The following is a 13,863-nucleotide window of genomic DNA, read 5'->3' as shown; positions in this document are numbered from 1 at the left end:
TCTAATGGAGTTTGCAACAATTACTACTCATTTAAATACATCATAAAATATTAAGATGTAAAAAAACTGCTTGTTATCACTGAATGGTAAAGATTATTTAAATTTATCAGTTGGTAGTAAAAAGTGAATATACATTGTATATTGTATATAACAAAGATTTAAGTTGATTCTGGACAAAGAAAGATAACTCCAATTAAAAAAAATTCTTGCAAATATTTCTTGCTTACTATACTGGACAAAGAAAGATAACTCTTAATTAAAAAAAAAAATGCTATTTCACAATATTGTGAAATTAGATATTTCTTGCCATTGCACAATACTGTGCAATTGAAAAGACTTGGTATTGCACAATACTTAATATAATAATTTTAGATCCTGATTTGGACCAACTTGAAAACTGGGCCCATAATCAAAAATTTAAGTACATGTTTAGATTCAGCATATCAAAGAGGCCCAAAAATTTAATTTTTGTTAAAATCAAACTTAGTTTAATTTTGGACCCTTTGCACTTTAATTTAGACCAATTTTAAAACTGGACCAAAAATTAAGAATCTACATACACAGTTAGATTTGGCATATCAAAGAACCCCAATTATTCAATTTTTGATGAAATCAAACAATGTTTAATTTTGGACCTCGATTTGGGCCAACTTGAAAACTGGGCCAATAATCAAAAATCTAAGTACATTTTTAGATTCAGCATATCAAAGAACCCCCAAGGTTTCAATTTTTGTTAAAATCAAACTAAGTTTAATTTTGGACCCTTTGGACCTTAATGTAGACCAATTTGAAAACGAGACCAAAAATTAAGAATCTACTTACACAGTTAGATTCAGCATATTAAAGAACCCCAATTATTCAATTTTGATGAAATCAAACAAAGTTTAATTTTGGACCCTTTGGGCCCCTTTTTCCTTAACTGTTGGGACCAAAACTCCCAAAATTAATACCAACCTTCCTTTCATAGTCAAAAGCCTTGTGTTTAAATTTCATAGATTTCTATTTACATATACTAACGCTATGGTGCGAAAACCAAGAAAAATGCTTATTTGGGTCCCTTTTTGGCCCCTAATTCCTAAACTGTTGGGACCGAAACTCCCAAAATCAATACCAACCTTCCTTTTGTGGTCATAAACATTGTGTTTAAATTTCATTGATTTCTATTTACTTTACCTAAAGTTATTGTGCGAAAACCAAGAATAATGCTTATTTTGGCCCTTTTTTGGCCCCTAATTCCTAAACTGTTGAAACCAAAACTCCCAAAATCAATCCCAACCTTTCTTTTGTGGTCATAAACTTTGTGTCAAAATTTCATAGATTTCTATTAACTTAAATTAAAGTTATAGTGCGAAAACCAAGAAAATGCTTATTTGGGCCCTTTTTGGCCCCTAATTCCTAAAATGTTGGGACCAAAACTCCCAAAATCAATACCAGCCTTCCTTTTATGGTCATAAACCTTGTGTTAAAATTTCATAGATTTCTATTCACTTTTACTAAAGTTAGAGTGCGAAAAACTAAAAGTATTCGGACGACGACGACGACGCCAACGTGATAGCAATATACGACGAAAATTTTTTCAAAATTTGCGGTCGTATAAAAATGACGAAAAGTTGTTAAAAATTGACTATAAAGGGCAATAACTCCTTAAGGGGTTGACTGACAATTTTGGTCATGGTGACTTACTTGTAGGTCTTACCTTGCTGAACATTATTGCTGTTTACAATTTATCTCGATATATAGTATTCAAGATAATAAACAACCAGATGCTCCGCAGGGCGTAGCTTTATACGACCGCAGAGGTTGAACCCTGAACGGTTGGGGCAAGTATGGACACAACATTCAAGCTGGATTCAGCTCTAAATTTGGATTGTGATTAAATAGTTGACACAGCATAGGTTTCTGACACAGAATGAATGTGTTCTAATGAAATTAAAATTTTTGTTTTCTCTTAGAGCAATTCACTATGCTGTTGAATATTATTCCTCTCAAAAAAATGTTTGAAGAAATTTTCTTTTTATTTATGAAATTTCAAATGAGAAAATTGAACCCAATTTTTTAAATCACATCCCCCTTTCCCTTATTCCAAAACTAATCTCAATTAAAATTTCTAATGGGGTTTGCAACAATTACTACTAATTTAAATACATCATAAAATATTAAGATGTAAAAAAACTGCTTGTTATCACTGAATGGTAAAGATTATTTTAATTTATCAGTTGGTTGTAAAAAGTGAATATACATTGTATAAATTGTATATATAACAAAGATTTAAGTTGATTCTGGACAAAGAAAGATAACTCCAAATAAAAAAAAATATTACAATTAGATATTTCTTGCTTACTATTCTGGACAAAGAAAGATAACTCTAATTAAAAACAAAATTGCTATTTCACAATATTTTGCAATAAGATATTTCTTGCCATTGCGCAATACTGTGCAATTGAAAAGACTTGCTATTGCACAAAACTTAATATAATAATTTTAGATCCTGATTTGGACCAACTTGAAAACTGGGCCCAGAATCAAAAATCTAAGTACATGTTTGGATTCAGCATATCAAAGAACCCCAAGATTTCAATTTTTGTTAAAATCAAACTAAGTTTAATTTTGGACCCTTTGGACTTTAATGTAGACCAATTTGCAAACAAGACCAAAAATGAGGAATCTACATACACAGTTAGATTTGGCATATCAAAGAACCCCATTTATTCAATTTTTGATGAAATCAAACTAAGTTTAATTTTGGACCCCGATTTGGACCAACTTGAAAACTGGGCCGATAATCAAGAATCTAAGTACATTTTTAGATTCAGCATATCAAAGAACCCAACCGATTAATTTTTTTGTCAAAATCAAACGAAGTTTAATTTTGGACCCTTTGGACCTTAATGTAGACCAATTTGAAAACGGGACCAAAAGTTAAAAATCTACATACACAGTTAGATTCGGCATATCAAAGAACCCCAATTATTCAATTTTGATGAAATCAAACAAAGTTTAATTTTGGACCCTTTGGGCCCCTTATTCCTAAACTGTTGGGACCAAAACTCCCAAAATCATTACCAACCTTCCTTTTATGGTCATAAACCTTGTGTTTAAATTTCATAGATTTCCATTTACTTATACTCAAGTTATGGTGCGGAAACCAAGAAAAATGCTTATTTGGGTCCCTTTTTGGCCCTTAATTCCTAAACTGTTGGGACCTAAACTCCCAAAATCAATACCAACCTTCCTTTTGTGGTCATAAACATTGTGTTTAAATTTCATTATTTTCTATTTACTTAAACTAAAGTTATTGTGCGAAAACCAAGAATAATGCTTATTTGGGCCCTTTTTTGGCCCCTAATTCCTACACTATTTAAAAACCAAAACTCCCAAAATCAATCCCAACCTTTCTTTTGTGGTCATAAACCTTCTGTCAAAATTTCATAGATTTCTATTCACTTAAACTAAAGTTATAGTGCGAAAACCAAGAAAATGCTTATTTCGGTCCTTTTTAGCCCCTAATTCCTAAAATGTTGGGACCAAAACTCCCAAAATCAATACCAACCTTCCTTTTGTGGTCATAAACCTTGTGATAAAATTTTATAGATTTATATTCACTTTTACTAAAGTTAGAGTGCGAAAACTAAAAGTATTCGGACGACGACAACGACAACGACGACGACGACAATGCAGACGACGACGCCAACGTGATAGCAATATACGACGAAAATTTTTTCAAAATTTGCGGTCGTATAAAAACTACAAAATTTCCTTAAAATAACCAATTCAGGGGCAGCACCCAACAACAGGTTGTCCAATTTGTCTGAAAATTTAAGGGCAGATAGATCTTGACCTGATCAACAATTTCACCCCCATGTTAGATTTGCCCTTAATGTTTTGGTTTCAAAGATATAAGCCAAAATGTGGCCAAGTTTGGTTAAATTTGGCCCAGTAGTTTCAGAGGAGAAGATTTTTGTAAAAGTTTACAGACGACGGACGCCAAGTGATGAGAAAAGCTCACTTGACCTTTTAGGTCAGGTGAGTTAAAAATGAAAATAAGACTCACTTTATCAAAACATTACAAGTTTCTTCATCAAAACATTATATTTCACTACATCAAAACATGAGATTTCTTCATCAAAACATTACAAATCATTTTAGTCAAAAACATTACGACTCACTTCATCAAAACATTACAACTCTGCATCCAAACAAATTGACTCACTTCATCAAAACATATTGACTCATTTCATCAAAACATATTAACTCATTTCACATTACCACTCACTTTATCAAAACATATTGACTCATTTCACATTACCACTCATTTCATCAAAACAATATGACTCAATTCATCAAAACATTCCGACTCACTTCATCAACACATTACCACTCATTTCATCAAAACATTACCAATCATTTCATCAAAACATTACCAATCATTTCATCAAAACATTACCAATCATTTCATCAAAACATTACCAATCATTTCATCAAAACATATTGTTTCACTTTATGCAAACATTACAACTAATTTCATCAAGAAATTAAGACTCACTTCATCAAAACAATACAGCTCACTTCATCAAAACATTTTATCTCACTTCATCAAAACATTTTATCTCACTTTATCAAAACATTTCCACTCACTTAATCAAAACATTACGACTCATTTCATAAAAAAACGTATATATATACAAAGGACATCATCAAAAGTTAAAAATGAATAATCTCATGCATGATTTCATACTCAGTCATCCAATAATTGAATTACTTAATTGTGTAAAAATTAAATTTACTTTTGCTAAATCTGATATTTCAGAATATAACATTGAACACATATACAATAAACATGCATTTTAACACTTAAGTGTAGCACTGATATAAATCTGGCATTGTCTAATACTGTAAAGAAAACATACGGCACATTTTAAGGATTGGATTTCAATGTTGGCTTCAATTTATCAGGTATTGCACATGGTATACAACATTTCCACTTCCTTGGCATATGAATCATTGTCAGCACATGGAGTTTCTAAGATCATTGGAATGTGGTTAAACTTTGGACAGTTCATAATTCGATCAAATCCAGCCTTTCCAATGTGACCTTTCCCAATATTTTCATGACGATCAAGATGGCAGCCAAGTTTACCTGAAAATATATATATAAAATAACTCCTCATGTACATTTTTCCAGAGAATTGATGGTTAAGATAATTTTATAATTATAATAGGAAAGGATGTTTTTTACCTCATAACAGAGTTAACAAATGTTTCTTGATTTTTTTCATCACTATAAGAATTTTGTGAATTCAGAAAATTAATTAAATGTTTTTCAAAGAAATATAAAGGGTTTTAGACAACACTTTCCATACCCCACAACCAATAATGTACAATGAAGCTTAGTCTTAACAGCAGCCACAGTTGTTTATGGAAAATAGAAAATTAACAAGAATGTGTCCCTCACAGATGCCCAACCCGCATTATCATTTTCTTTGTTCAGTTGACTGTGAAAATGGGTTAAAAACTCTAATTTGGCATTAAAATCAGAAAAATCATATCATAAGGAACATGTGTTCTAAGTGTCAAGTTGATTGGACTTCAACTTCATCAAAAACTTTTACCTGAAGTGGGACAGACAGAAGAATGAATGGACAGGCGGACCAGAAAGCATAATACCCATAAATGATTTCCAAAAATCATCAATATAAAGTTGACTGATTGAATGATGGAAACTACAAAGATGAGATAACATTACACTGCCATTCTAGACTAGGTATTCTAAAAAGATGATTTTTAATTTTACTTTAAATACATTTATTTTACCTTTTGAATCATTTATATGCAAAGCTTTCAAATACTGGAATCCAACTATTGATTCAAAATCTGATAACATCTGATTGAACCCTTCTTCTGTAGAGAGATCAAATCCTGAAAAAAAAAGTTAAACTATTAAACATGAAAGTGAGTAAAGGTGTTGTTTGGTAAAAAAAATGGAAAGAGCTGTCAGAGACCAATTAACAGTATAATGCTATTTAGTTATTTCAAATCTAGCTGTACAAGCCTTTCTGTATTCTGGACTTATTTTGTATATGTAAACACTTAAACCTATTGTTGAATACAGTATGTTGACCACTTAAAGTCTTTACCTTTGATGTCATTGCGTTGACCTTTGAGAATATATATCATGAATGGCAGCCTTTCACAATCAATTATTTTGTATACTATACAGAGGTCGAAATTGGCCCTGGTCTGGTGGTTCGAGACTAGTAGAATTTGTGTAGGACCATTAGATTTTGTCAGCTGGTCAGGTCCTGGGGACCAGTCGTAATTTTTCGTTTAAATCACTGATTGCATCTCTATCTCGGTTTGTTTACCAAAGAAAAAAACTGAGAAATTATTTTAAGGGGTAACTGGGGGTACTATCTTAAAAGTATTTAATTAATATCTCAGATGAGCGTACTACACACCAACACAAAATGTGACAATTTTTGGATGGAGTTAAGAGGAAAGCAGCTGAGGAAAATAAAATTAACAAGAGGCTGTCACAACGACAGCAAACCGGATTTATTAGTATTTATTTGTGTCCTGGCAATATCACAAGAACCATTACTGATGATTGGTGAAAGTGAAAATTGTCAATATCAAATTTGACTTCTATTTTGTCATCAGTATCAACATATTAAAATTTGAAAAGCTTAGATTGAATGGTTTGTGAGTAAATGCAACAACGTGAATGGAAACACCATTTTACGATCTTTCAAGAACCATAACTCCTGAACGGTAAAAGACAAAATCGTCATTATTGAACTTGACCTCTATTTTGTCATCAGTAACAACATATTAAAATTTGAACAGCTTTGGTTGAATGGTTCATGAGAAAATGCACGGACACGACTGGAAACACCATTTTTCAATCTTTCAAGAACCATAACTCCTGAACGGTAAAAGTCAAAATCGTCCTTATTGAACTTGACATCCATTTTGTCACCAGTAACAACATATTAAAATTTGGGAAGCTTTGGTAGAACAGTTCATGCGTAAATGCACGGACACAACTGGAAACGCCATTTTTCAATCTTTCAAGAACCATAACTCCTGAACGGTAAAAGTAAAAATCGTCATTATTGAACTTGACCTTCATTTAGTTGTCAGTAACAACATATTAAAATTTTAAAAGCTTTGGTTGAACGGTTCTTGAGTTGATGCATGGACAACATTTGATTGCCGCCCGACCGCACGCCCTGCCGCCCGCCGAGCATCCCCAATTTAATAACCGACATTTTTGTCACAAAAATCCGGTTAAAAATCTATCATATCTGTAAGTGGTTATCAAATGAATGTCATTTTTGCAGGACCAGTGAATTTTGAGTCGGACCAGTAGATTTTAAGTCCACTGGTCCGGCTGGCCAGTACACTAAAAAGCTTAAATTCGACCCCTGATACTATATCATGTTGTTCATGTTGCACACATATGTGCCTGAGTTTATTACTGAACAAGAGAGTGTCCATAGTATATGGATGCCTCACATGGACTACTGGTCAGCATTCCATGAAATTGGAGTCAAAAATCCAATTTGGCATTAAAATCAGAAAGATCATATTATATGGAAAATGTGTACTTAGTTTCAAGTTGATTGGACTTCATCAAAAACTACCTTGACCATAAACTTTAACCTGAACCTTGGTCTAATACTTTAACCTGAAGCAGGACAAACAGACAGTAGAATGCATGAACAGCTGCACTGACCAAAAGCATAATGCTCCTAGTTAAAAATAAATAAGGTTTAGTAACTCATAATAAAATAACATAATATTTGTTGCTGTCCCAGCATAATTATCAATGTAAAAGGAGTGTATAACTATAAACAGTTGATTAAAATGTCTTACCAGCAGCAAAAGCATGACATGTGTCAAGACAGACACCCATCCTTGATTTGTCCTTCACCCTGTCTATAATTCCTCTCAATTCCTCAAACTTTCCTCCGATTGTATGGCCTTGACAGCTCATGTTCTCCAGAACTGTAATAAACAATTTAATCATTTTTTTAAAACTAGCTTTAACAACTACATGTATTATTTCTTTCGATGATTATATGATGTACTCGCCATATAGGTAAACTTAATTCTATATGCCTCAGAAACATGGGTGAAGGAAACCTTCAAAATGTTAGAATGATATCAAAAGTTCCCATCCAGCCATCATCAGACAAATAACTTGGGTATAATGAGCCTTAGTGTGCAATAATTATAATAAGTTAAATAACTTAAAACAATCTTCTGGTAAAGTGAGATATAATTGACATATATTTCACTAGTGGGGAGAAATAATTTTCTCAAACCGATCAAGAAATGTAATACTAGCACAAAAATTAGAGAAAAACACCTTCTCATTTGAAAAACAATCCATAATCTATAATTATTTATTTAGATAAACCTACCTGACTTTATCCTATGTGAACAAATGGTGAAGGAAAACTTTTCTAATCTAAATAATCTCACCTGTAATAACACCACTGGTTTTAGAATGGGCAATATCTATGCTTGCAGCAATATTATCCAGACATTTTTCTACACTTATTTTTCCACATGTTGAACCTGGAACAAACAAGACAGATATTTTATAAATGTAAACAATTAATATTCATATTTCATGAAAAATGTTAAGCAACATCATAATTCAAAGGCTAACTTCATCAATTAGATTCTGTTGACGTATGGTCAAACAAACTAGAGGCTCTAAAGAGCCTGTGTCGCTCACCTTCTGGTCTATGTCATGTATGTGAAAATTAAACAAAGGAAGCAGATGGATTCATGACAAAATTGTGTTTTGGTGATAGTGATGTGTTTTTACATTTTACTTAACTAAACATTCTTGCTGCTTACAATTATCTCTATCTATAATGAACTTGGCCCAGTAGTTTTAGTGGAAAATGTTAGTAAAAATTTACAAATTTTATGAAAATTGTTAAAAATTGACTATAAAGGGCAATAACTCCTAAAGGGGTCAACTGACCATTTCGGTCTAGTTGACTTATTTGTAGATCTTACTTTGCTGAACATTATTCCTGTTTACAGTTTATCTCTATCTATAATAATTTCAAGATAATAACCAAAAACAGCAAAATTTCCTTAAAATTAACAATTCAGGGGCAGCAACCCAACAACAGGTTGTCCTTTTCATCTGAAAATTTTAGGGCAGATAGATCTTGACCTGATTTACAATTTTACCCATGTCAGATTGCTCTAAATGCTTTGGTTTTTGAGTTATAAGCCAAAAACTGCATTTTACCCCATGTTCTATTTTTAGCCATGGCGACCATCTTGGTTGGTTGGCCAGGTCACGCCACACATTTTTTAAACTAGATACCCAAATGATGATTGAGGCCAACTTTAGTTTAATTTGGCCCAGTAGTTTCAGAGGAGAAGATTTTTGTAAAAGTTAACGACGACGAACGAAGGACAACGACAACGACGACGGACGCAAAGTGATGGGAAAAGCTCACTTGGCCCTGCGGGTCAGGTGAGCTAAAAAGGAAATTCAAAAGTATTGTCAACAATATTTCAACAAAAGGAAAATAGTTCATAATTCTAAACTAATTGTTTTGAGCTCTTTTCTTTATATATACTTCAATGAGAAATCAATGTGTATGACAACTTAAAAGTTCTATAATAGGTCATTTTCTTATTTTATAAATTGTCCATTTGCTATTTTTACCTGGATGGAAATTAAATATAGTTAATCCTAACTTTTGACATCTCTGTAAGTCATCTATCAGTAAGTCTCTACTTTTATGTAATGTGTTCTCATCGGGTGAGCCTAGGTTCATCAGGTATGAACCATGAGGTACTATGTACTGAGGAAGGAACCCATACTCCTGTTATAATAGAAATCAAACAAATTAGACATAAAAATATAAATGCAAAAAAATGTCATACAAATTTAATATAACAGTCTGGATTGACATGATTGGAATCTTTTTGTCAACATTTTCAACTTGCTGAAACTTTTTAAGTCATTTTGTTATAAGGTTGTTTTTTTCTTTCCATGCAACTCTGTTTTCCCATTTTGGCGTGTTTCTGTTAAACTGAATATTCAGCATGTTGTTGTGAATTAACAACACATGAACACCTTGTCTGTTCCAAGTCATATGAACAGGTTACCAGGACTAAACAACTTTTGACCTTCTCAGTAATAGGTATTTTATTATTTTAAGGAGAATACAAACATTTTTTTTTCTCATTAGTTAAAATATCCAACCTGACAGGTTTTCCTGAATTTTTCAGCTGCTTCCTCTTCTAATGGTTTACAAGCCCACTGTCTTTGTGACTTCAAAAACAAACCAAATGCAAAGGACTTCATGGCTACTGCTTCCAATACAGACTTGTGTATTCCACCTACAGTCAAGTATAACTGATTAATGAAACATATTTATACATGTATAAAATGTTTGGTTGCTACAAATCTCACCAATACATAAATTATAAAGTGCGATAAATGTGTGATAACAGATATGTTTCAAGCACACATAATGGTACTTCTTTTTTTCTAAGCAAAGACAAAATTTCTATTGACAATGAAATCTACCAAAATCAAGTTTGATGTATTGAATTTATAAGTATAGAGTAATGCCTAATGGTAAACTGATATAAGACGTCACTAAGTACAGAAGCTCCAAATGGAACTTTTGTTAGTGAAAGCTATATATTAATTATGTGAATCACAGGCCCGTAGCCAGGAACTTCCATGGGGGGGTTCGTTGGACTCACAAACTCGACTTTAACAGTCACAATTCGAACAGAACATTGACTTTAACAGTGCTTATTTGTTTTCAAGGGGGAGGGGGGTCATCCAACCCCCCCCCCCCTGGCTATGGGTATGCATCAGCAAGAAAAAATTGTAAAACACAAACAAAAAACATAAAAAAATATCTTCATTGTATGTTTTTTATTTGATATTGAATTTACTTTCCAGTCTTTGAGTTAACCTTCAAATAAATTCATAAAGCAGTGTATGGTTATTGTCACTTAGAACCAGATTTTAAGAATTATCAACATATGCAGTGAATACAAATGGACATGAGAATCACTTTATATTATGATACATGTATAATTTCAATGATTGAGAAAAAAAATCATCTGTATGAAAACATAATTCAAGTCAAAGATGTCAAAAATACATTTGGCAGATATATTTTGAAATAATTAAAAATATCAGGTTTGCTGTTCACATATTTTTGATAGATTACATAGATAAAAGTGAAATATGATGTAAAGTTGTAAATGCATGTATGCATTTATAAACAATTACTTACCTGCAATAGATACATGAGCTCCAACAAACTTTTCTTGATTTGGGTTTACTTTTCTCTTATCAAATACCACCTCAGCATGCTCACAGAATTCTTCAGTTTTCTTCTCCTTTTCTTTTAAGTTTGCACTTTCGTCATTTTCTCTATTATCTGTATAATCAGTGTTCTTTTTTCCTTCAAAGCTTTCAATTGATTCCTTTTCTACAACATCTACATCTAATGTTTCTGCCTTTCCTTCTGACATTGAGTGATGGAGATCAATTTTATCATCAACATTTGTGTTTTTCTCCTTTTTTCTGGTGTCAGTATCTGTTTCTTTGTTTGTTTTTTCTCCTTTTCTTTTCCTTTCTTTAACCTTTGTTTCTGTTCCTAGACTTGATACATTTTCTTCTACTTTTTCAACTTTGATCTTGATTGGCCTCCCCCTTTTTCTCACATTTAAAATTTCCATTTCCTCCAATTTTCCTTGCTTCTCAATGTCTGAAATATTTGCTGTATTAATAACATCACCAGTTACAACTTTTTTCTTTCTTTCTTCAGCTTTTTCCTTCTTTTCTTCAAAGCTTTTATTTGATCCCTTTCCTTGGACATCACCATCTATTTTTTCTGTCTTTCCATTTGAAATTGAGATCTTTTCAGCATCATTAATATTTTTGTTTTCATCATTTTTGGGAAGGTCTATGATAGAATCAGCTTCTTGGTTTGTTTTATCTCCTTTTCCTTTCATTTCTTTAACTTTAGTTTCTGTTCCTAAACATACTGCATTTTCATTTTCTTCCACTTTTTCAACTTTGATCTTGCTTGGCCTCCCCCTTTTTCTTGCATTTACAATTTCTTTAGCAAGGGATTTTAGTTGCTGTACATCATTTGATATATTTTCTGTTTTAATGAAATCATCAGCTGCATCTTTGCTTTTATTTGCTTCCTTTTTGTCAACTTCAACATTTAATTTTTCTGTCTTTTCTACTGACATTGAGATAGGGAGATTGATTTCATCATCAACATTTATGTTTTCTTCCTCTTTTCTGGTTTCTATAATAGGATCAGCTTCTTGGTTTGTTTTCTCTCCTTTTCTTTTCCTTTCTTTAACTTTACTCTCTGTTCCTGAACTTGATACAGTTTCATTCTGTTCTACTTTTTCAACTTTGATCTTGCTTGGCCTCCCCCTTTTTCTCATATTTACGATTTCTGTTTCATGTGATTCTGGTTGCTTCACATCATCAGATATATTTTCTGTTTGAATAACTTCATCTGATGCAACTTTTTTCTTTCTTTCTTCAGCCATCTTTTTGTTTTCTTGAAAGCTTTTATTTGATTCCTTTTCTTCAACATCAACACCTAATTGCACCGTCTTTCCTACTAAAATTGAAAGAGAGGGATCAATCTGATCATCATCAGTATTTTTGTTTTCCACCTTTTGAAGGGGGTCCATGATAGGGTCAGCTTCTTGGTTTGTTTTCTTTCCTTTTTCTTTCCTTTCTCTAACTTTTGTTTCTGTTCCTGAACTCGATACATTTTCATTTTGTTCTACTTTTTCAACTTTGATCTTGCTTGGCCTCCCCCTTTTTCTCATATTTACAATTTCTGTTTCACACGATTCTGGTTGCTTTACATCATCAGATGTATTTTCTGTTTGAATAACTTCATCTGATGAAACTTTTTTTATTCTTCCTTCTGCTTTCTTCTTATTTCCTTCGAGGAATTTATTTATACCCTTCTTGTCAACTTCAACATTACATTTTTCTGTCTTTTCTTCTGAGCTTGAGAGATGATGATCAATTTTATCATCTTCCACATTAGTTTTTTCTTTCTTTTTTCTTGTGTCTATTAGAGGATTTGCTTCTTGACTTTTTCTTTTCCTTTCCTTTCCTTTAGTTTCTGTTTCTCGGTTTGATAAGTTTTCATTTTGTTCTACTTTTTCAACTTTGATCTTGCAAGGCCTCCCTCTTTTTCTCACATTTTCAATTTCTTTTTCCTCCAGTTTTCCTTGCTCCTTATTGTTTGATACATTATCTGTTTTGAATGCAACATTAGACGCATCATTTTGCACTTTATCTTCTAACTTTGAGCTTTGCAGTTTTGAGTTCTCTGCAATACTGCCTTTTGTTTCTAGCAACTGTTTCTTTTCTTTTTTCAGTTTTAATATCTTTTTCTTTTTTGCCAATTTTGCGGTATCTTCTAATCTTACTTTTACTGAATTACGCTTATTTTTTACTTTGACCTCTACTTTGATTTTCATTGTTCTCTTTTTAAGGGTCTTTCTCTTTTTACTTGAAACTGGTGTTTTTACTCTGTCTTCTATGTGTACCTGCATTCTTTTGGTTTGAAATTGAATTCCTTTCATATGTTTTGATTCAACTTCAAAGTGTTTACATCCCTCATACTGGCCTTCTTCCTCGCCATTCTCTTCATCTGTAGTGAAGCCATCTTCATTACTCAATTCAACTGTACCTAATTTATCTCCACGCTTCTTTCTTCTTCCAAGAGAAGACAGCTTTGGCTTCTTAATGACAATTTTTTCATCTGAAATTTCTTCTTGCTCAACACTTTTTAATTTTGTCTTCAT

At 32.3% G+C, this 13,863-nt stretch overlaps 1 protein-coding gene across 1 annotated transcript; it reads right to left on the bottom strand.

Moving 5' to 3' along the window:
- Positions 1-4,694: 4,694 nt before the first annotated feature.
- On the bottom strand, positions 4,695-13,863 carry LOC134726530 (uncharacterized). Its single transcript, XM_063590936.1, has 7 exons — positions 11,301-13,863; positions 10,247-10,383; positions 9,704-9,863; positions 8,488-8,583; positions 7,876-8,007; positions 5,812-5,916; positions 4,695-5,137 (listed from the first exon to the last, which is right to left on the bottom strand). The coding sequence occupies exons 1-7, from the start codon at positions 13,861-13,863 to the stop codon at positions 4,950-4,952; spliced, it is 3,381 nt and encodes a 1,126-aa protein (XP_063447006.1). The 3' UTR covers positions 4,695-4,949.

Source organism: Mytilus trossulus, chromosome 7, assembly GCF_036588685.1.
Source record: "Mytilus trossulus isolate FHL-02 chromosome 7, PNRI_Mtr1.1.1.hap1, whole genome shotgun sequence".
NCBI lineage: Eukaryota > Metazoa > Mollusca > Bivalvia > Mytilida > Mytilidae > Mytilus > Mytilus trossulus.
The sequence above is the reverse complement of the archived record's forward strand: the minus strand, read 5'-3'. Positions and strand labels throughout refer to the sequence as shown.